The sequence below is a fragment of the Mixophyes fleayi genome, chromosome 7 (genome assembly GCF_038048845.1).
Source record: "Mixophyes fleayi isolate aMixFle1 chromosome 7, aMixFle1.hap1, whole genome shotgun sequence".
Taxonomy (NCBI): Eukaryota; Metazoa; Chordata; class Amphibia; order Anura; family Limnodynastidae; genus Mixophyes; species Mixophyes fleayi.
The window spans coordinates 11,655,116-11,680,166 of record NC_134408.1 but is presented as its reverse complement, the minus strand read 5'-3'; the positions used below and the strand labels follow the sequence as shown (position 1 = coordinate 11,680,166).

At 39.3% G+C, this 25,051-nt stretch overlaps 2 protein-coding genes across 2 annotated transcripts in view; both read right to left on the bottom strand.

Annotated features, from left to right (window-relative positions):
• Positions 1-24,547, bottom strand: part of LOC142098005 (uncharacterized) — a 252,476-nt gene extending 227,929 nt beyond the window's left edge. The window contains exons 1-3 of the mRNA XM_075180399.1: positions 24,461-24,547; positions 11,460-11,789; positions 7,356-7,655 (exon numbers count right to left, since the gene is read on the bottom strand). Of these exons, the coding sequence (XP_075036500.1) occupies positions 7,356-7,655; positions 11,460-11,789; positions 24,461-24,515 (685 nt within the window). The 5' untranslated portion in view covers positions 24,516-24,547. The remainder of the gene's footprint in view (positions 1-7,355; positions 7,656-11,459; positions 11,790-24,460) is intronic.
• Positions 1-25,051, bottom strand: part of LOC142098455 (uncharacterized) — a 584,882-nt gene that overhangs the window by 371,397 nt on the left and 188,434 nt on the right. The window lies entirely within an intron of this gene.

Sequence of the window (25,051 nt, the reverse complement as noted above, 5' to 3'; positions counted from 1 at the left end):
GACTTTCTGCACCATGGAATTATGAACTAGCTGTGTTCTCTGTATGTATCTAATATAAATATTAAGAGATGATTGTATTTTTAATATTTTAAACCAGTGCTGAGTAGGGTGAAATTATCACCCACTGTTACACTCATCGGAGGCTGCTCCATGAGCCATTTTTCCCGCCACCCTATCTTTAAATCTCTGTAGATTTCTATTAGTCCTCCTGATGCTACCTATATCGGTGACCATTTCAAACTGGTCAATAAAAAAAATGATTCATGGGTGCAGAAAGAGAGGAAAAAAAAGTTTTTGGCATTTAATTCCCCGAACCCCACTAAGGGGCAGATGCAGGTAAGTTAAATTGTAGCTGGTAATGGGACTACTGCTCTAATCATGATTCTGCAACAGGTTTCCTGACTCTTACTAACTTCATTTCCAAGTAAGTTTAATATGTTAACTATGTTTTCTATGTTTTTTTGGGATGATCAGCTATCGTTAGTGTTAGTGTATTTTATGTGCGGCCCAAACCAACTCGTCGTCTTCCAATGTGGCCCAGGGAAGCTAAAAGGTTGGACACCCCTGGTCTACAGCCTTGTGCTGTTACATGGTCACAGAACTGCTTGGTGATTTCTAAAATCCATACAATTTACAGTACAGTGTAAATTGCATGTATAATATCCTATATATTTTAGCCACATGGACTAACATAGGATATATACACACTGACATTTATTGCACATGGTTTATTGTAGTCAGTGGATTATGTAGACTTTTTTACCCTGACCCCATACTGCTAATTATCCATCATTTTATATAAATTCCCCATTATTCTTTCTGTGTTTTGTCCAGTGTGTGTAGATAACAAGAGTTCTGAATATAGAATGTTAAGGAGGGAGCAGTGGGGGAATTATATTTTATATTATTGAAATGTAAAGGGGGAGGTTTGTTTGTTTTATTTGGTTGTTTTTTTTTTGGGGGGGGGAGGGGCTGGAACTATGCCTATGCTGTGGTTGGGATGGATATTCAGATGCACCACATTATGTAATAAATTATGAGTGGTAATAATAGTTTTAAAAATGATGTTAATTTTTTAACTGGAATGTTAAGAGATTTAATGATATGGTCCTAAAGAAATATAATTGTGATATATTCTGTATGAGACACATCTAGGAAGGGGTAAACACATTTTAATATTTCACATATTACAAACTCTAGGGGCATTTCAGCTTTTGAAAGTTAAACAGATCCTAAGGGGCGCTATGTACTGTTCTCCGATTTTGGTTGGCAACCAGAGATACTTGTGAACACCATATAAGAATCCCTTAGTGTCCTGTGCATTAAATTTGATATAATATTGAGATTCTGTCGCCACCCATTAAACCTGAAGATTGGTTTACTCCTCAATTCATTTCAGTAAACAAGTTCCTATCAATAAACAAACATTTGAATAAATATTCTAATTTAATACATATTTGGCCCAATCCTATGAGATCCCCATTATGTAATCAGAATGGAATTGATCAATATAGGATTACATTACCCTCGTTCAGCCCATATGTTTTTGATGCTTCTATATTGCACTTTTCAGACAAGGTATTATAATAATACTTTTAATGGGTATGGAATTTTTAATGTTTGTCATTTTTTTCTGGATTGGTCATTCAGTTTGAGGAATAGACTCAGTACATGATTTATAGTTGGGTTAAGGTGCTGTATTCTAGTCCGTTAGCCTGAGGTTTTATAAATGGTTATTTATCTTATTAATGCTTATGCTTTGGTCTAGGTGCCACCCCCACCCCCCCCCCCCCCCCCACCCTCACCTCTTTTGTTTGCAATAGCCATCAAACCGATGTCCTGCATAATTAGAAATCACCCGGGCATCCATGGTCTTGAGGTAGGGCAAGCAATGGAGATGATAGCACTGTATGCAGATGATATGTTGTTGTTCCTATCTGACTGGTGAATCCATGGATTTTTTTGCTCGAGGTGGTTGATGCATTTTGTGCCATCTTAGTGCTTAACATAAAGTGGAACAAGTCCAATATTCTTTCCTTGAAGAAATTTGGGATAGGACAAACCTTTAGACAGTTACCAGTCCAAGAACATCTATGTTCAAGTATTAGGATATATGGGTTACAAATGATATGTCACAGTGTATGCTACTTAACGTTCGGCTGTAAATTGAAAATCTTAAGGATAAGTCTCATGTTTGGAAAAGGCTGTTTTTATCAATGTCAAGTAGAATAAATCAATTTAAAATTATAGTAGAACCTAAATTTCTTTATCTATTGCAACAGTCCCCAGTTAATAATTAGCTGCAAGTTTTCTGCAAAATTGATCATTGCATTTCTGGTCTGGTCTGGTCTGGTCTGGGCGGATAAGAGGCCTAGGCTTAAACTAAATATTTTTGCCAGAAGTAAGCACTTGGGTGTGTTAGCACTCCCTAAATTTATGCTATATTATTATGCGACTCGATGGGCACATCGGAGGGAATGGGTGAATGATGAGAGTCAAGAGCTTCGCTACATTTAGATTAGACAACGGGCGTTTGGTCTCTCTTCAATACAGGTCCTACTAGGTGGAGATCAGGTCACAATGCACCTCTAGTTGAACAAAATAAAAACATCTTGGAGGTGTTGGAATGACAACCCCATATGGTGTTCTGTTGCACTTCTGGAATTTGCATCAATGGGAGGTAAGTCTGATTGGCTGCCCCATGGTGTGAATGTGTTAGGGAAACTATACTCTGCTAATATTATTAAATCATTTGAGGAACACAGGGTGGAGTTTGACGTCCCTAAAGCGATGCTCCTCAGCTATTTACAGCTCCAACAGCTTTGGCTGTTGGGTTTCAATCTTAATTGCTATTTTTAAACAAAGTCCCTGGTAAGACAACTCTGCATTCCTTGGGTCCAACAAAGCTCGTTCTTGTATTTTTGATTATGAAGTTGAGAAATCTGAAGGACAAGGAATCATAGTGTGCAGATTTTGTGTTCACGTTATCTACTATATGTCAACAAATCCAATTTTACATTACGCATTAAGTACACATTGAGTATACCTTACTCCTACAAGGATGGCCAAGATTGGGGGAAAGATAAGTCCATTTTGTCCTAAATGTCAGTGTATGCCAGGCTCATTCTGTGTCTTATCGTAGAAAAGTTCTGCCAAAAGGTTATAAAGTGTATTGCTGGAGCATTTATATTCCTCTTTTAGTTCCAGGTCTTTCTCTTTTTGGTTTGTATGTGAAGGATGTTGTAAATAGAACAATTAGGCAATATTTAATAAATCTATTAATGCGGGTTAAAGTGTGTATAGCTAATACTTGGGTAGCGAACAGTCCTCCTGAATTAGAAGCTTAGATCATGTTAATTGATGACATGGTGGAACGTGAGAAGTTTATGAGATGTTTATGTATACCAGTAGAAATTGATTGCGTTTTAAAATTTGACCAAGTATGGGACGGGTAGAATCATTCTAGATATGCGGTAGGACTGAGTGATATACCTCCTGACTGGATCCCTTTCCAGTATGCTGGAAACTATATGGCGAACATCACTCCCCTATATGTGTGCATAGTAACCTGCTACTGATTGGATATAGTAGAATTATTTTTTTTCTATGTGTATACAGTGTATACTCCCTATTTGAAACAATGTATTGTTAGTAGCCAAAAGTTTAATGTAGCTTTTTGTATTTTTAGAAAAATAAACAAAATAAAGGAGTGATCATTATTGGTCCTTTAAAACAGATATTTATGTACAAAGATCAAAAGATGGGAAACAAAAAATATTCAAAGAACAAGGTCCAATATTTTTACTTTAAATTCCTAAATTAATTCAAATGTCACTTACAGTGTATCTGCAGGTTGAAAAGTTTAGGGTTCAACATGTCAGTTCCAAGATTTATATCAGTTGGACACCCAATTGTTTCTTTAGTATAGTACATCCAATATTTGAAAATAGAAGATAAAAAAAAAATATTGGACAATGTCTACTGGGCTTCTGAGTTGTGTCTGGTATGTATCCTCCAGGCTCCTATGGGAGGTTGATAACTGTCACAATTGTATATAATCAAATGTAAATATTTGCTGGTTGCTCTTTGGACTTTTACGTGTATAGATGCAAACTTGTCCCATTATGTCTTATGGGTCTTTAATGTGAATCTGTTCCCTAAACTAAATTTTCAGAAATGAATTAGAATATATATATAGAACATTGTTTATTTAAAATATTGTTTTGGAGCTACATTGATAAGACTTGTATTGCATGCACAGATATAACAGACATTTGCTCACCTTTCCATACTCCCAGCAGTCTCTCAACATGAGGATGGATCAGGGAGTCATGTTCCACCACACAGGAGATCTCCATGCCCCAGTTCTCTTCTGTCGGCAGGAATTGGTAGACCGACTCCACGGATGAACTGGTAATATTCCGGATCTTAGTATTCTCCACCAATGTCCTGTTCAGGAGCCAATTCACAGCAATGGATTCTGGGTGAAACCCAGATGCACGACAAACCAACGTCTCCTCCACATTCATCTTAAATATTGGGAAAGTGATGGCGATGGACGGAGCAGCTGCAAGTGACAAATAAGTCAATGTAATACTTTGCAGTGTATATTTGTACAGATTAGTGTTGCTGATGAAACTATTGCACATCTACACATGTAGTTAAATAAGTTAATCCCTTCATGACTAAATTGTTACCTCCACTTCGTAGCCAAACCAGAACCAAACAAACAAGAAGAATCTTTCTAAACCAAACACACTTAACATTACCACAATGTGTAAAAAAGTGGTGGGAATGTAGCATCCCCCAAATTTAATCGTAAAAATAGATATAATGTATAAGTACATTGAGGACATTGCAAACTTTGGGGACATTTCAAAGCTGTTCTTAGGGGGACGGTATGCTCAGACACAGATATGCATAGTACGTCCAAAGCCAGCTTCTTTGGACACAAAAAGATGGAAACAGTAGAATTTTGAAAAAGTATGGACGGAGGACCAGGTTGTTTCCAGACCTAAATGCTCAATGAAGCCACACAGCCGAGGATGCACTCACAGATGTAATAGATTAGGCTGTGATGTTCTCAAGAACTGGTCTCCCTGTCAAAACAAAAGCCTGTCCAATCGTAGCCTTAATCCAACTGGCAATGGTTTGTTTTGTAGCTTGTAAGACTCCCCTTTGAACATCAAAAAGAACCGGAAGAATATTGCTCTTACTCAAAGATGACGGTCTTTCAACATAAATCCTCAAGGCTTTGACCATATTAAACAGATAGTTAGAGACATCACCTTCCAAGACCAACATCCTGTTCTAGGCAGTTATAACATTATCTTGATTCAGATTAAATGTTGACAACATCTTAGGCTGGAATGAAGATTTGGGGCGCAAGACAGCTTAATCATTGTGAAAGACCAGGAATGGTGATCTGCAACAAAGGCAACCAATTCAGACACCATTCTTGTCAAAGTAATGGCCATTAAGATTTACTCTTTCCAAGCAAGGAATTTGCAATCAATGGATTCTAAAGGCTTAAATTGTGGTCCCATAGAGCTACTGCACCATTGGGTGGTTGAACATGTAGAAAAGTCTGAATCTCAGGAATAATAGCTAACTTTAGAAAAAAGACAGAAAGGGCAGAAACCTGGACTTTAAGAGCAGCTAATCCCAATTCAGGTTATCTAGTAAGAAGTACGAACTGTACAAAGTTAAAAGAATTAGTGTGTACTCCTTTTCATTCACTACAACTATACAAGTTTACTACAATCTGTGTTAACTTTTTGTGGACACTGGATACTGACCTTGATCATGGTCTGAATCACCTTCTCAGATAGACCCTTAGCTCTGAGGATCGTGATCGTGGCCTCAACAGTCACACAGTTAAAGCCAGCCAAACCAAATCTTGGTGGTAAAAGGGACCCTGACTTAGAAGGTCTTTTCTTTCAGGAATTTTCCCTGGTGGATCTGCTGTCATGATTAAAATGTCAGCTTACCATGATTTTCTTGACAAGTCTAGTGCTACAAGGATTATCTGGGCACCTTCTCTCTCCCGAAAAGATATATGAACAGATATTTTCATTGGACCATCATGGCGTTTACTAAGAATGCTTTTTGATCCCTAGCTATTGAACAGTATTGGTCCACCTTGTGATTTAGTGAAGGCAATCATACACACCTCAGACTAACCTCACATTTCTACCATCTGTTGAAGACCTTGTGGGGAGACCATTTTCGGGGATGAATGGCAAACTTGCTCAGGAGGTTGGCTTCCCAATTATCCACCCCCAGGATGAATACTGCTTTGATTGCTTGGATATACTTTTCAGCCCAGCGTATAATTTCTTTCATTGCTTGGGAGATTTTGGTTCCCCTCTGATGATTTATGTGCATCACAGTACTGGATGCGAATAGCTTTGCCCCTCAGGAGGGAGTGAGCTTGTAACAGAGCGTTTAACACTGCCCTGAGGTTGAGAACATATATGGGGAGCTTTGCCTCCTTTTGGGTCCAGAGTCCCTGTAGTCAGAGGTTTGGAGTCACAGCTCCCCACCCCAGTAGGCTGGCATATGTGGTCATTATGGTCAGTCCCAGATGGAGAAGATATTACCCTTATTGAGATTTTGTTTCTTCAGCCATCAAAGTAGGGTCTGGGGCAACAGTCTGAAGAATTGTTTTGACAATTGAGGGTTGGACTTTGATGACCTGGCCAGAATTTAACTCTGAAAAGTCAGAGAGTGAAAGCGAGTCACACTGTTTCAAAAAATTTCCCCCATAAGCCTAATGCAACAAGAAACTGATACCTGCTTGACCGTTAACAGAGCTTTTACCTATTTTTGAATGACTAGGGTCTTCCCTAGTAAAAAGACTCTTTGATATCCGGTGTCAACATTGAGACCCAGAAATATCATGCGTTGAGCTGGGACAATGTTGGACTTTTGTTAGTTTATCCCCCAGCCATAAGTTTCCAGAATTTCCACTGCTATCCAAAAATAGGTCAGGAGAAGGGATGCAGATCCATCTTTACAAGAAGGTCGTCTTGTTATGGTACCACCCCTTATTTGCTTAAGAAGGTTGCCATGATAACCAGATTAAAGGGCAGTGCTCTGAACTGAAAACAATTACCTATTTTTACAATGTTCAATTACTTAGAAAAGCCTTATGATTCCTTTATGAGGAAGTAAAAAGGGGTAGACAGTTTTGAGTGCAGTAAACAGCAAATAGAATGAAAAGCTTAAGACAGACTATTATTATTATTATTATCTTTTATATATAAGGCAACACAAAAGGTCTGCAGTGTTGTAATAATAATAATTGTTGTACATTTCCTCTATAAATAGAATCCAAAGTAGGCTTTGGTTACCTCCATACACCAGCTGGAAGTCTTCCTGGAGAGGTCCATTTAGAGACTGATGTTGGACCGTACATGAGAAGTTCCGCTCTCTGTCCTCCTCAGTGGGTGTTATCATTACTGAACTGTTCACACTGAATGTCCCATCCTGGTGTCTCAGAAATGTGTCCACTGTGATCCTATCCAGTAACTCTCCATCCCTGAGCCACTTGATGTCAATGTCCTCTGGGTAGAATCCAGTGATGGAGCTATGAAGAACACTCTCCTTATTAATAATAACTGTTTTATCTGTGATGGTGATCTGTGGAGGACCTGAAACACATGACAATAAGAAATGCATTTGTTAATTAGCTAAGATAACTTATTTCAAATCTCATTACAAATACTGTGTATAGTTGATAATAAGCTCAAGTGGAAAAAAAGGAGCAGCTTGGTGCAGTTTGAAGTTCAATTTTCCAGACCACCCCTCACATCTTGCACTGTCCTCCATGGACTATACTACATTCATGTATAGAGGGACAGGACAACTGAGTGCACTTCGCTGTGCCGGTCTACGCAGTGCAAGGTGCATGGAGAATATGGGAGTCGGTAGTGCCTGTATGGCAATATTAATATGGTGGGGGCAACAGTAGGTGGGTAAAATGAATTAACTATATAGGCAGCAAATGGGTCACCTTTAAGTCTTGCTTTGGACTCCTTTGGTGTGGAAATGTGTTAAGAAGTTTTCCACCTTCAAATGACTTTAATTTATTGACTTGTAAGTGCTCTCCAACAACTCTAACTAAATATATTATTTCAGCTTGGCATTGGGAAGCTTTGTATTACTATCATAAGTCAGATTTGCTTTGCATTGTTTTGCTTGTTGGGATGCAATCCACACTGTTTAAAAGAGATGTGAGCTGACCCCTGTATTTTGGTATTAGATGTAGTTTTGGTTCTAAAACACCTTCGTGTTTTGGTTTTGTTACTAGTTTTGGCCAAAAATCCTGAAAGTTTTTGGTTTTGGATTTAATTAAAATTTGTGAAAATAGGTAAAATTATGTGATTTTGTGCTGGTTTTGCTCATATATTAATATTTATAGCATTAACATTAATTTACAGTCCTTTACAGTCTATTTTCTAATGATCTCTTTACAACTGTCCAAATTTTCACCAATTTTGGCCAAAGTGTGCAGCGAGCTGGCTGGCTAAAATTAGTGACAGAGGAGCGGCAAAAATACATGGCAGTTTAATAAAAGATACAATCCCTAGTGGCACAGAGTATCCAACATGCAGTCACTGAATGCTGCAAATGACAGTTTGACACTGGTAGTAAGAATAAGAGGTCATTAGATGGACAGTGAGAACGGAGGCATGGTAATTATGTGATTGATGATGTGATTATGTCATTGACTGTTGTCCCAGCTCCTGGGTAAATATGCAAATAGCATGATTATTACAGTGATACAGAGACACGGATAATATGTACAGTTTATATATCTGACCATGGAGCGTGTGACTGTTTACTAGTGTTCCAGGATTCAAGTGATCACATGATAAACAAAGACTTGTCTGGTTGCTCGGATAACAAACAGTTATTTACTGTGAACTATGATTATTGCGTATTTTGTATGCCAATGTTTATAAGGTGGATCTAACATCTGTTATCTGGAGAACAGAATTGCACTTTCCGAATTAAGCTAGTAAATAACCAGATCTGCTTGTGAGATTGATGCCACAATATTTATTTTATCTCTAAGCAAGTTAAATATTATGACAAAATATTATACTTTTTATTATTGATGTATTTTACCTATACAGGAGGACGCTCCTGTTGATGACTATCTGAGTTGTAGATATCTCTTTAAATTATTAGGTGGTAGCATGAATTCACTGACATATATCGGTTTTTAGATATTATTAAATTTGTATATTGTTTTATATGTGTTATTAATGAATGGAATACATTTTTAGATAACATTTCTGTGGCTTCCATTTTTTCTGCCCTCTGTATTTCAAATTCATTTACAGCAGATTTAGAGCATTATACAAGTGTAATTAATTTAAAAAAAAAATTCTGTGGGAGTAGACTAACTGTCAATCTCCTATTTTGTCAGCAACCATTTCTACTTTATTTGTATGTTGGGAAATGTTGAAAAATGATTAATAATTGTTGATGATTCTAAGAATCTGACGGGTAAATGGTGAACTAATATATTGTCCTCTCTGCGCCTGAGAAAAAAGAATCGTTTTTGCTTTAGTGGTATCAATAGACAGTTAACAGATGATGATAGACCAAGGCCATAATGTAAAATAGGGCAAGATGGAGTTGTTCTTGGGCCAACCCAACCACCTACATGTTAAAAAGGATATGCTCATATTTTAACAAACCAAGCACTTCAGCGACAGGGACTGCCATTTTTGTGGTTGAAATGCTTGATTTCTTTGGGCCCCCACAGAAGAGAACATTTTGGTTGTTGGTTGAGAAGCTGGAAAGAAAAGATAGATAGGGATTTTAACAAATTATAAATGGGCATTTGGCTAACAGTGGTCATATTTCTCTATGTTGACAATGTCCTCACCCTCATCATCATCCCCATCACTGATGTCATGATGATCATTACACAATATTAATTCATCCCCATTGGAATCTCCAGATTCTGTTTGAGGATAAGAACGGCATTATTCATACAATTTGTAATTCATTTTGTTGAACACCAGTTTTTATAAATCTTTGGGAAGTAGACTCCTCTGACGATCACTCACAATGTTCCTGGCTGCGCTAAGCACTCTTTCCGAGTACACACTGGAGGGTGGGCAGCTTAAGTACGCCGTAGCTAGTTTGTAGGATGGGGCTCCAAATATTTTACCTCCCAGAATTCAAAGGGACTGACTGAGATGCTAAGTTCTACTTTATCATTAAAGTAATCCTCCACCATTCTACTGAGACGAGGTGTATCCTACAGAAACACGGTAGAGGTGTCAATATGTTTGGGCATTTCTTTTCATTCTGACCAGATATCATTACCTTTCACATTGGTGTGCTTTTTGTCGCACATAACTTGTACGCGTTGTGAACGGGGTAGGGAAACAGGTGTCATCTCCTGGAGTAGATGGTAGTGTGTAGCAGCCAAGATATCACATAAGACCAAGGGTTTGGGTACAACTGGCCTTAACCAGTTTCATTAAGCAAGAAATAAAATAAACTTTAAAATAAACACCTTGTATGTCCGGCACTAACTAAATACAAGTCACTGACTAGAAAACGTAAGAAGCTCCAGCACAGTTTTCTGCAGCAAAGATCAGGCTTCCTCTCACAGAGACTCAGTATTCCTTTTCCGCAGGTAGTGAGAGACTGAATCCACTGACTAGCAGCCTTTTAAACACAGCTCACAGGTGCCAGCATTAAATCAGTCTGACAGCAGAACAGAAGACCCGGACTGGTCGTTGTAAATGGAGCCCACCTTCTCTCTCCATTAACACCACAGGGACCCTTACCAGCTTTCCCTTAAAGCTGAACATCTCTCTGGGAAGCATTCACCAAATATAAACACTCTCCCTGTGATTTTAAAATATGTAGGTTAGAAACCTGGATCTAATATACCTGCTTGCAAACTCTAATCAAGTGTTTTTACAACAGCACAGACGCCCTTCAAAACCTAGCGGATCTCAAGATATGATTCCATTTGAATCTAGATACAAGTACGCAATGCCTAAACGTTACTTGCTGTACGTAGACAGACAGAACACAGCATACGCACATGCATATTATGTGCAATTTAAAGTCTTATCAGAGCGCATCAAAAAAAATTAAAATAAAATAAATTTACAACTCTTAGTACTATAGTAATTAATAAAAATATGTTTAATTTTTTTTTTTAGATTACATACGCAAATCAGTATGTTCTTAAGGCATACTGTACATAAAATGCATTTTTATAGTTTCTCTTACTTGCAAACACAAGTTCTGGCATATATATGTGTAGTCATCACTATCAGTCAGCACTTACACCTGCTCTGGACAGAGCTGTTTAATGCAAAATATGCCAAAATATGCCACGCAAATGGACTTGCGTCCGAGGATGTATTAGACTCTCATTTACTATATGTGCTATTAAAATATGTTAAATTCCTTACCTTGAATATCGAGTCTTATCTCCTTCTCCTTCCTGTCTGAGCTGTAGAGCACAGAACAGGTGTACATCCCTCCATCAGACAGAGTTATGTTAGATATAGTCAGATCAGCGATCCCATCTATTGCTCTGTCTATGTAAGACACCCGAGGGTCTGTTGTTATCACCTCTTTGTCTTCAACACTTAAGATTTCCTTTCCTTGAAAGAGCCAGACTATTTTAAGATCTTTATGGTTGACAGGAGAGTTGTTCACTTTGAATGAGCAGGGAATCTGCACATCTGCCCCCATCATGGCTTTTTGAGTTGGCGGAACAATCAGCTCCAGAGCTGCACCTGCAGACAGTGAAAAATAAAATATATTACTCTGCTTGAAATCAGGGGTGGAACAGGCATCGCCAGGCCTCATAGTAAATGTGGTGACACGAGGTATTAATCCATCTCAACCAGTCTGCACCTCATTTCTCATAAACTGCGGACTATAAAAACATATACTTTTTCTAGCCCTCTGGTTCCCCATATTTCCCAGTCATATTTATACTTGTATATATTCTGTTTTGTATGTAGTTAAAATGTCTGCCAGCTTTGTTTTCTTATCTTGCAAACTAGTCCATTGTCTTAGCTTAGGCAAAAGGATTATTGTCCACCAGTCTTGCATGAATATACATCACACCAGTTGGGTCTATTATCTTTGCTAACCTGTGTTTGTGTGTGCTAGCATAGGGAAAGGTCCACAGAGAGATCTTGATGATTAATTACAGAGAACTGCATTGTGTATTTAAATGTAATTCTGCCGTATAGCCACAGAACAATACATGTCCCTAATCATATCAAGAGTGGGTCATCTGCTATCCCTTTGTCTGTATGTTTACCTGTGAAAAGGTAAACACTGAAAAGAACCAATCAGGCAGGTCCTTAACCTTAAACTCCTATGGAGGTATTTGTTGCCTCCAAAAACCAGCTCCAGAGAACAGCAAGTTGGTATTCTCTACCCAATGATAGCTGACATTGAGATATAGATCTCTGCCCCTGACAGGAAAGGGACAATCGGTCCCTGGAGTACTGCCGTTGCCCTGATCTACCTCTCCAGGTCTTGGGGAGCTTTGTGTCCGCCAAAAGTGGAGCGACAGTGACTTAGGGCCACTACCTTTGCTGGTAGCCTTAAAGGAGAGAGGGGGAGAAGCTTGAATGGATAGACAGTAGTTCCTGAGAGTGACAAGGATACTGGTGAGGTGTTTTCATTATGTCCTGTATGTAGTCTGTGTCAGACTGTAGTGTTTCAAGTCATTATTTAAATATGTTTATTGCTGTTTGGTTCTACCATTATGTTAAATAAATGTATTTATTTTATTTCGAATATTTGCCTGGGTGATTTTGAACCTTGGGTAGGTACCGGGTAGGCCAGTTGTGCAGCGCAGAAGGTTACATTAAACCCGGTATCCTCACAGTAAAGTTTGGCAGTGGTCTGGTGATAACACACTAGCCTCCAAGTCCCCCACTCTGCTCTCAAAATCCTCTTCAAAGCATGCGTGGCCTGGTGTAGAACATAGCCTCCACTCTGCTCTTTTTGAGAGCATGTGTATCAAGGGGAGAGGGGCCTTCAGACTTGGCCCTGTAGTGGCCGATACCCCATCCTTCATAGTTCTACCAATGCTTAAAAGGTAGCAAGTGAGCCAAAAGAGTACAACATTAGCATAGGGAGTGAACTATTTTTACAAGTAATAAATCGCCCTTCTCACTTCTCACTTCTCATTCTTCTTGATCTTTCTGCTGCCTTTGATACCATTGACCACAAGTCCTTTTGCAAGCTCTCTAATCCATAGGCTTACATAACACTGTCATATCCTGGCTTTTCTCTTAACTCTACAACTGCTCCTTTTCAGTCTCCAGACCCAACTCCAACTCCCTCCCACTTCCCTTAATTATCGGAGTTCCCCAAGTTCCTGTTCTTCACCCCCTGCCCTTTTTCCTCTACACCTTCTCTCTTGGTGATCTCATCAGCTCCTTTGGCCTCCAGTACCACCTATCTGCTGATGAAGCACAAATCTATCTTTCCTCCCCTGACCTCTCCGCTTCCCTCCTCTCTCACGTCTCCTGCTGTCTCTTGACAATCTCATCTTGGATATCCCAGCATTTATGTAAACTTAATATTTCAAAGACTGAAATCACTGTCTTTCCCCCTTCCATGTCTCCCTCACCTCTCTCCTCTTTCTGTTGAGAACACTAACCTCTACTCTGGCCCTCAAGTCAGCTGACTAAGCATCATCCATGACCCCTGCCTCTCCTTCAAATCTCACATTCAGTTCCTATCCAAGACCTGCCGCTTTCACATATAAAATAAATCCAAAATTGGGCCATTCTCACAATAGAAGCTACTAAATCTCTTATTCACTCTGTTATAATCTCCTGCCTTAATTACTGGAACATCCCCCTCTTTGGCCTAGCCAAGTCCTTGCCCGTATTCAGTCTATCCTCAATGCTGCTGCCTGCATTATTTTTCTCTCCTGCTGCTCTATCTCTGCCTGTTGCTATACTGGCTTCCCATGGCCTAGAGAATACAATTTAAAATCCTCATGCTCACCTACATAACCCTCAACCATTTTGCCTCCCCCCTCTTTCTCCTACAATATCATCTCTACCCACACTCCTTCCCATTCCCTCAGATCTGCCAGTGATCACCTCCTCTCTACCACACTGATTATCTCTTTCCACTTCTGCCTCCAGGATGTTCCCAGGCTGCTCCTCTTCTGTGGAATGATCTCCCATGCCCTCAGATTAGCCTCATCTATCAAATGCTTCAAGCATGCTCTTAAAATTTATATCTTTATTCAAGCCCATCAGCCCTCTTCCTAACCTTTTGCCTCAACTATCGCCTCCGCTCCACACAAGGTGCCATCCTGTCTGTGTCTCCCCCTTCCATTAAGGATGTATGGTCTCATGAGCATGGGTCTCTTTTCTCATGTTCTCCTTCTACCATTACATCACCCTCTGTAACTCTAGGCTGCTTCCTTAGTCCTGATTTCTTGAGCCCAACCCTACTTTACATTGGACATTACTATCCCTCTTACTCACTGTCCTGTAAATAACTTGAACTACATTACCAAGTTAACTGTGTAATTTGTTAATTAGTAGATGTCTGGTCTTTTTTTTATAATGTTTGTGCAAAAATGTGTTATGGATAGTTGCTGTATGTGTATTTTACACAACTGTAAATGTCATGTACAGTGCTGTGGACCATTTGTGAATTTTTGTAAAGAAAAGATAATAATAACAATGTCTGATAAGTAGCCTGTAATCTACATACATTTACTAATATGGAGACATACAAACATGCATAGATAGACACATAGACACATTTGTATGCAGATATACACATGCATTCATACACATATAAATATACACACACTACACACACACACACACATATAATCCATGTGCTCTGAAGTTTAAACTCCTCCCTGCACATCTGGTTCTTGTCTTCCCTATCAATGCTCAGCAATGAAGCCAGTTGTTTCAATAGTTAGCCTTTCAACTATCCTGTTCTAATATGTAACATTCCATCAAGAAACATACCAATGCTGTGACACTGATAAATAACAATGTGATCTGTTTAAACATATATTTAAAAAAGCCATTGTCCATATAGTACTGATCACTTGGTATTTACAGGACGTCTACAAGTAACAACACAGAATTGTGGCTACATAAATCCTAAATTGGCAACTGTGATTTCAAAGGCTTTGACTTTTACGACCCGTGCCACAAATTGATATTAGGCACTCATATGTCTGGAAATCTCTATCCAGAAACACCTCATGAGTAGAGCAGAGGAATTATCCTAATAGCCCTGCGTAGTGCAACTGATACTGTCGGTGAAAAAAAAAATTCAATGCGGCGAGCCTTTTACTAAAGTGAGTCACTAATTTTAATAGTCTGTACTAAAATGAAGGGAAGGAGTTCCCATGGGGAAAGTTTTTAATCTGAAAATATTATCTTTTTATTACAGTTAAGGCCACCCTATTAGCAGAAGTGCCTTGACGTGGCAGGCGGTTTATCATATATTTAAAAATGTTGTAAGTGAGACTTCTGTGTTTAATGTGCAAATAGTATAGCAGCTCTTTACTGGTACAGTGCAGTGTGGTGAGAAATATTTTCTGTGTATGTTTCCTTTCTGGAAAACACTTTCCTTTCAAGCACCTGCTGTGAACCTATATACTGATTAAGCAACTTCCATTTCTGTACCCGGAATATGTTGCTTTGCAGTTAGAGCCACCAGGCCTGAAGACTATCTATAACCATTGGTTCTGAAGACTATTCATCCAGCTTGCCATGTCAGAAGATGCATTTAATTTCCATAGCTAGGTCCCCAGTGATTTATTTTGAGAATGCTGCTGTCCTGCTTTCCCTGCCTGAACAAATCAAGGTGGATTACTCACTCTCTGATGGTGACCCACTGCCTGGTGATGGTCTGCAAACTCTATGGCCAGACTCCATTGGATTTTTCAATATTTAACCATCAGTGCCTACTGACTACTGTTCCTGAGTGCTTGTTCTGGCTAACCTAGCTTTGTACCAGCTACCTGCTCTTGTCAAGCCACATGCACCTGAGCTGGTTCCTGACCCCATCAGAAACATCTTCAGACCTGCTTAGTGCTTTGGCTCCATCATCCTACCTACCTCCTGTCCGTCCTACCTTCCCCTTAGATTGTACGCTCCTCCGAGCAGGTCCTCCTCTCCTCTTGTTCTCCACCACCTTAACTCTGCTCTCCAGCTCCCTGTCTCTTCCGTGAGGCCCTTCTACCCCTCTCTCTACCCCTGGGGGCTCTCTCCTTTCATCTAGCTGTACTTTGAGCTTTTGAGTTACTGTGCTTTTTGTTAACTGTTCCGTGCTGTCTCACCCTGTACCGTTTCTGTCTGTCCCTGTACAGCGCTACGGATACCTAGTGGCGCCCTATAAATAAACACTAATAATAATAATAATAATCATCTATTACTGTACAATTATTACCCTACCATTTTCTCCTGCACAAGTACCTAATTTTAAAAATGCAAAAAGCATCTGGAAGCCAATGGAAAAGTGAGCTGTGATGCTAAAACCCCATTCTCTCAATTCCAGTAATCAGCACTCTGCTAAGAACAGCAGTAGCTAGTCACATCACATGCATTACTGCACAACTTTCTATACTCTGCGATCAACCTTTCAGTGAAAATGTCAAGTCTATCAAAAGAATTGATCTCACCTGTCTGTAGTCTTTATAATGTACCTCTTGCAAGGTGTAAAATATTCTCTTTGGATGCTGCTTTGACTCTATCAGATCCTGCTTGCAAGGGGTTAAGCCCTCATCATTTGTCTTTGATCTTGAACATCTTTGACTGGCCTTTCAATACTGCATTTTCCAGTAGACTGGTGCCAGTTCATTAATTGTTTGCTGTTCCTGGTGTCATTCGCAGTACTCCTGATTGATCTGCCCATATCAGACTCCTGCTTGGCTTATCGTTTTATACCTTTAACTGTGACCCTGACTTTGGCTTTGTTGACTTTCTGCTTGTTCCTTGGTAATATTTTTATCTCCTAGTTTCCATGGCTTGCTGACCATCCTCCTGTGTACTCCTTCTGTACAGTCTCCTGCTATAGTCCTGTGGATTATCCAGCATCTGCAGTAGCTATTACAAGTGCAGCATACAGTTCCTGCTATCTCCTGAGCATATTGCAGCATCCAGCTTCTACTGCAGGCAACACATTTGGAAGACTTCAGATCCTGTCATTTATTGACCGTGTCTAATGATTTTCCTATTTTCAGTGTCTTCTGTAGCTGCTACTCATGCAGCCCTCAGTTCCTGCTGTTTATTCAGTGTAGTATCTGTTTCCTATTGTTGCAACTACTACTGTCAATATTTGCTGCATATTGTGTCAACTACCTCTGCTATTGCATTATTGATTTTTATTGAACTCTGCATCTGTTATCTGTAGTGTCTATGGACTTGTGCTATCTGTATTTACCATTGCCTGCATCAAGTTATTTACCTGTGTGATTCTTGCTTTCAATAAAGAACTGTTTTCATTTTCAAAAACTCTCAGTGTTTTGCATAGCGGGAACCCTAATACTCTATTTGTGCTTTTAAGAAGACTTGTTTTGCTTGACTGTACATGACGATTCTACTTCTCCAATCCTTCGAACTTGGCTTCATCCTTCACTATTCTACTTTCTCCAATTCCTTGACTTTGACTTTATCCATCGCTTTTCTACTTTCAACAATCATTTGACTTCAGTTTGCACCTTACCAGTCCTCTCAAGAGTAAGCGGCTTGGCTGGACATGGAGTCTCTCTGATAGATACTCTAGTCAAGTGATTCTTTCCTTGCAGCTGCCAGCACTGTGACACTATGTTTTTTGCACTCTGATGTTCTACCAGTTTTCACAAAGAGTCAGATAAGGCAGACAGTGATGTATTAGGCAGTTTATGCAAACCTATAGACAGTGTCGGAAAGACTGGCAGTATAGTCAAAGCAGCTGCTATGAGGCCCAGTGGTGATGACTTGGCGATACTGGTCCATCTGCTTTACTGAGCATGTCCAAGGGCAGGTGCATCAGCATTGAAGCCACATTTGGGCTTTCAATACAAAACTGAAAACCAAAATGGGACTTCACAGTGCATGCACCATCCTCTGTCAGTAGTGGTCAAGCCACGCCTGTTGCCCCTGCTTCTCAGTATGCATGGAGGGTGGCACATACTCAGTGAAGCTCCTTTTGGCCTTTCAGTTCCAGGCTGGAGTGGATGACTGTCCCCCTTCCCTAAGTTTTGCTAAGGATCAATGAGTGTTAGGCCCTTGTATAACCTATACTGTACCCAGCCAGAGCTGTGATCCAAGACACCTGTGGCTTATCAGTAAAGTCCAATCTTCCACCAGTCAGTGGATCTTTCTGCCTATTTAATATTGGCCTCTCCCTCAAACCAACTTCCAGATCACTACTTTTCTTTGTAGGTCCTGTATTCTTGAATTTATGTTCCAGTTACCTGATTCCCTGGTACTACTTTTGGCTTTTACAGAACCCTGAGCCTGTGATCCTAATATTACCTTGCTTTTAACCTGTGTCAGTGGGCGCTGGCCTTTCATCTTGCTTCACTATGATTTCCTAGATATTCTCCAGAATAAAACTCTGAACATGGGAAGACATTCTCATCACTCTTTTGAAAATATACACATGTTCATGGCTACCTCTCCTGTTCTGGTCTATGGATGTAAGAAGACATATGACAGAATAGGTTGGCTTAATATTACAGTAGTCCAGAGAAGAGATGACAAGGAAGCTGATGAGGATATTGGTTGCCTCCAAATCACCCAACATCAAATCACTTCACTGTTGTAAACAAAGACACAGTGTAGAAGGACGAACAAACATTAAAGTATCAGATGATTTAGGATGTGTTTACACTGTACTTCCAGACCACAATGAGTGCCACTTTTTGCAGTTATTACTATGTAATTTCAAGATATGCGCACTATAAAGCCCGATTTATATTCTACATACTGTGCAGTATAAATAGCAATCTAGTAGAAAATGATGATCAGTAAAACACAATTGAACACCATGATCAAAAATTGCTGTAAAAGGTCCCACTAGCCCACAATTATCTATTCAGCCTATCTCCTCATTTACTAGTCGGCTAATCATTTTGTATTTCTTGCCACCAGCACCGTAAAGTGCATTAGTGCAGAGGGTGTAGTGACTGACTCAAGACTACAGTATTTTACTAAAGGCAGTGCTGGGAGGTAGCGAAGGGCAATCTATTAATAGACTCAAGCACACCAGTCCTTGTGACAATGCCAGAAATGTCAAGTTACTAGTACGGCCTTGTCATTTAAAAAAAATTCAAATAGATATATGTTTTCAATATCACTGCATTTGATGTGTTCCTTTTCATTATGACAGATGTGTGTACTTTAGTCACTTTGTAGACACTTGCTGTGGCACAGAAATGATGAAGCGCATTTTGTTATTTAGTGAGACATTTTTGTATAACTGATTTTCTGACACCATACAACACCATAGAGACTCTGCTGTGCCAGAATAATAAAATACGAGCCCTGAAATTATTTCCTGTCGAAATCTAAAATATGGTATATGCAGATTTTTAACCCATGAGTTTTTATTTTGGTGGTTATTCCATTGAATTTGGCACCATAAAAAAATGCAATTTTTCCAATAATACTTCAATTTAACATTACATTATTACACACTACATGGGGAAGTTGGAAAAAAATATGTTCTGCGACTTCTGTAGTGTACATAAATGCCACACGCGTGTACTTTACCTGCTGGCTGGACACATGGCAGAGCCATGATGGAGCCCATTTTGTCTTTTAGAGGAAATTGTTCAACAACAAATTTTGTTGCTTTATGGGGAAATGCCAAAGTATAAGGAAAGCTTGAAAATGACACCGTATGTAGATCTAGACCCTCTAAGGTACTTAACTAGGGGCACAGTGAGAATTCTGAATATTTTTTTCTTGCTGGCATTTATTAAAATTAGGCATAAAAAAATGAAAATAACAATATCCCCCAAGTGCATGAATTAAGCAACTAAGCAGCACATTTTCCTCATACAACATGGGATCCCACACGCATGTGCATTACCTGCTAAACATACATGTTGTAGGGTCCAGAGAGAAAATGCTGAATATGTTATTCTTATTACAGCCCCAAATAACAAACATGAAAAAAACAGTCCATCTGGTCAACAGAGCATCCAAAATTAACCATCACTTTTATTCTAAAATGTTTGTACAGTGTAGCATGGTTGAATGGTTTGTGATGGGAAAAAACTAGTTTTGATTAAATACTTAATAATAGTCCCTTTTCTTTAAAACAAATGTTGCCAACTCACAATATATTCAATTATTTCTTCTTGTTGTACTGCTATCTACTAAAAAGTGTAGTGCAGGGAATCAGTCCTCCAGTCACAGCCAACAACTGGCTGAAGGGGGAAAGGGGATAGCAGGAGGGCAACAAAACAGCTGCATGTAGCAGAACCCATGGGGATTCAGTTGAAGGGTGGGGGGAGCCCTTGTATTACCAAATTCTACTAGGTGGTAGTACAGCTTAAAGGAAATATCTTGTTTATGCAGATCCAGAGAAACCCAAGCACTGGTGGCAGAGCTGGATGTTGAAGACTTAATGCATTTACACTGTATCTGCCTGTTATATATAATTATCTGCCTGTTATGTATAATTTTTAAAGTCAGGCATATAAGGGTGTTTATTGGAGGGCATTAAGGGGATTTATAAAAATATATTTCAGCACAACCTTGTCTCATAACCTGTGCAATTACAATGTTACTATACGTTACTATACACAGATTTATCTATCTGTACTCTTGTCCCTGTACCTGTCCATGAAAGCTGGACTCTGCCCTGTCGTAAACATTGTTTTATCTTTATGTTGTGAGGGCCGCAGATCTGTGCTGCAGAGACCTGGTGATACCTTCGCTTTACTCTCTTCAGCCACAGCCCACAGTACCCTCTTTATACAAGTGCTTACATAGTAGAATGCTGGAATAATAGGGGCATATTAAATTAGGATTCGCGGCCGGGATTACGTGCAGCCGCACGGGTCCCGGTACCGCAACATTGTGGATTTCTGTGCGCACAAAAATCCGCGATGTTGTGGTACCGTAATGGCACTTTACAAGTGTAGCCGTGTGTAATCGCGGCCGCAAATCGTAATTGAATACCCCCCATAGATTTCTACAAAGAAATTATACCCCTGTCTTAGCAGTGGGGAAATTAAATCCCATACTACTTTTCCAATGGAGCCCATATAAGAAGGGCACCCAGGGGCCCCAATAGACTGTCCTTATCCTCTTAAATGCAGACAGTATAGTAAAAGCCCCCAACAATTTTTAATCACTGGCACAGTAGTGGGTTTCCAATAATGGAGGTTTTACATAACAACGAGACAGGTTTTCTGCTAAACATTGCTGGACATAAAGGTTTATCAGCTGTGAAATATAATCCAAAAGGCTGGTCACTAATAAACATCTAAAAATAATCAAACGGAGCAAAGATGTCTATTTGCACAATTACACCAGGTTGTTCCACACTTCACTACTGGTGTTTACTGTAGTGCGCTGTGAACTATTGTGATGTGGCAAAGCTTCCAACATTACATGATCGCCTTCCCTTTCAGAGGACTCAGAAAAGTTGAATTCTGGGAGCTATGCATTATACACGTTATTGTCTACTTTCTTGATCTCCATTCTAAGAGAACACATAGGGCAGATCCAAGTGGCAAGTATGGAGGGATCCACGTGGTGATGAGATTCACATCATAATGCCGTAATTCATGGCAGCGGGGTTGTGGAATCTGGTATGGTTCCCTGATCTCCAGACAGTTTGGGAGCCCTCCTCAATATTCAGGAGTATCCCGGATGTTCCAGGAGAGTAATCACATATGATTATACATTATAATATAAATACATATTAAACACACTATATGCATACGTTATACCCCTCCACCATACTCATGCAGAGTGAAAATATCACCATATCTCCCAACATTTTCAATGAAAAATAAGGACAAAATATTACACAGAGTTAATGATCAACCAAACTCAGTCTCTGGCGCTAATGTAAGACACACAAATCTAAAAAATAATAACAATAACCACAAGGCATCAAATGCAGCAACTCAGAAAGGAGGAAGTGTTAGTCTTCCATATCAACATTATAAAAAAAAACATAGAATTGCGCAGAAGTACGCAAATCGGCATTTATTATATTTAAATAATTTATATAGAGAACATAGAATTCCAAAATATAACAAATCAAATAAATTAAAAAACCACATAAACAGCTAGATGAGCTGAACTTCCATAGACATATGAAGAGATCTAAAGCATTGTTACCAACAAGTGAAATGGTCCACATAAGATCAAATAAATGTATAAATGTAAGATCTGAAGTTGAGCCTTAAACAGTCAGAAAATCCAGTTTGTAGAGATTATGTGATATGGATGATCAATGACCAGTGCTGGTGAAATGATGACCATAAAATAATTTAAGCATAGAAGAGATATTCATTGTACACACCCTCCATGGGTTTAACCGCAGGGGTATCCAACGGAAGGTTTAGTAAGTAAACAGTCATTCACCCAGTGGGGTAGTACAGAATTAATGATACAGCGCAACAGGCCAGTAGTGAGACTAATACCAGCAATAACACCGTATAGATCAGGTGAAAAATAGACAAAAAAATCACAGCGCTTAATGTTGGGCCGCTACTATCCCAAGGTGTATTCTTGGTCTATACATAATACATATTGGTGTATTGAATAATATTGAATCCGTGGAAATATGTAAAAACAACACTTATTTATTACCAATTACATAAAAAACATCACAGAAAAAACAAAAATATATTCACTAGTCCCTATATAGAAATAGGTTCTGACCAGTGCACTGATATAGATATTCATTTAAAAAGGGTTAAAATAAATTGGACATCAGTAAAATTATACACATAAATGCCCTATCATATCTTAGAATCCCCCGTAATGCATCCTAAATACAAATGAAACACTCCAATGAGGTAATATACCGCTATTATCAAGTATTATTACTTTTAAAACGAAGTGAGTCCTCACGATATTTCTCTATTGGAGAGAGTGATAACATGAACTGTATAGTCAAATTCAACAAATGACAGATTATCAGTGTGTCCTTATGTTCAGATTGGCAAAAGAATCACATACGGACTATATACCGATCTCACTTGTGCATTATCTCTCCAGAGCAAACGGAATTGATTCTAATTGATCCTGAAAGGAACTGAATAGTTAAGTGAAAAAACACATGGGCAAACTCTCCAGGTGAATACGGAGAAAATCTGAGCTGTCAGCACACACATAATATTACAGTGTGCCTGGATGCAAACAGCTTTCAGCCCTTAGTTCAACTCTGTGTTCTTGCTTTTCTGTTTTGCCAAACACTTGTATCACTCTGCTCCTTTGATTCAGAGTGTGCTGTTCATAATGAGATCCTATTATCATCACCATTTATTTATATAGCGCCACTAATTCCGCAGCGCTGTACAGAGAACTCACTCACATCAGTCCCTGCCCCATTGGAGCTTACAGTCTAAATTCCCTAATATAGACACACACTCACACACACACACACAGACAGACTAGGGTCAATTTGATAGCAGCCAATTAACCTACCAGTATGTTTTTTTTGGAGTGTGGGAGGAAAGCGGAGCACCCGGAGGAAACCCACGCAAACACGGGGAGAACATATAAACTCCAAACAGATAAGGCCACAGTTGTAAATTGAACTCATGACCCCAGTGCTGTAAGGCAGAAGTGATAACCACTGAGCCACCATGCTGCCCCAAATCTCTCTCTCTCCCCAAAATCTGATGATGGTTGGAAACTTATGGATCTTGCGTAACAAAGGTAAGGATGAATTAAACAAGGGAATAGCTCATAATAAAAAACGTTTCTTTCTGACACCTTTCATCACGTACTCGTGATTTCTTCAAAGGAACCATCTAGATCAGGACTGGACAAAATGTATCCTGGAAGCTGGTTTCTTTTTAGTCATCTTTGACAGAAGCAGTCAACTTGGAGCTCTCCAGCAACCACCATCACAGTCCTCTGGCTGACAAAGCATTGATGGACTTCCCTAACTATCTTCTGGATGCATTGAAAAACACCTGTTCTTATGTGTTACATTAAATCCTGTTATCAATCTGGGAACTAAAACCCTTTAATTTCCTGGATTATTGTTTCTTTTCATATCTATTTCTAACTGTGTCTTCTGTAAAACAATTGGCATGAAATACTATGATAAAGTCGGCTACAAGCTGCAGACCATAATACCTATCTATGTACCCGCCGTTATTAATATTACATGGGTGGTGAGTCATAGAACCTGCACCAGTGTTACGTCCATTTCACATTGTATCCACTCAGCAAATATACAGCAGAATATTCAGGAAAATTACCTGGTTGTAGGCAGAAAAGAAGCAGAAATCGTGTGACCGTCATTTTCTTGCACATGAAGAATCTTATTCAATGAATCTTCTGTACAGAATATAAACAGGACTTTCACTTTTGATAACCTGCACAGATTACCGGTTTATTTAAGCAGTTAATGGACAAACTAAGTGCAAAAAAAATCACATTTGCCGAAAGCAGGTGAAGGGTGCAGGAAAAAGTAAATAAAAGTTCCTGTGCAAAGAAAAAAAATAAGTTTTGTGAGGAAACAGTCAATGTAGCTGTCACCCCTCCCCTCCTCCTTGCACACAGGAGAGGTGACAAAGCACAAAAAGTGGCCTCGCCCCCTCTCATTGACCATGGGAACTGGTATATCTAGATTTTGTGTGTATCTTAGACTTGTACGCCCTTGGAGAGGCAGAACAGGGACGAGCAACCTTAAGTTGAATTCAGCATGGGCGTGTTTACTTAAGTAGAGATACAGCACAAATAGACTTGGACGTATCCCGAGATACACCTCTTAGAAGGAGTATCTTTTGCAGATACTGGATGCCTGATGTAAATATATGTGATTATGACGATGACACCAGCAGCTCTGT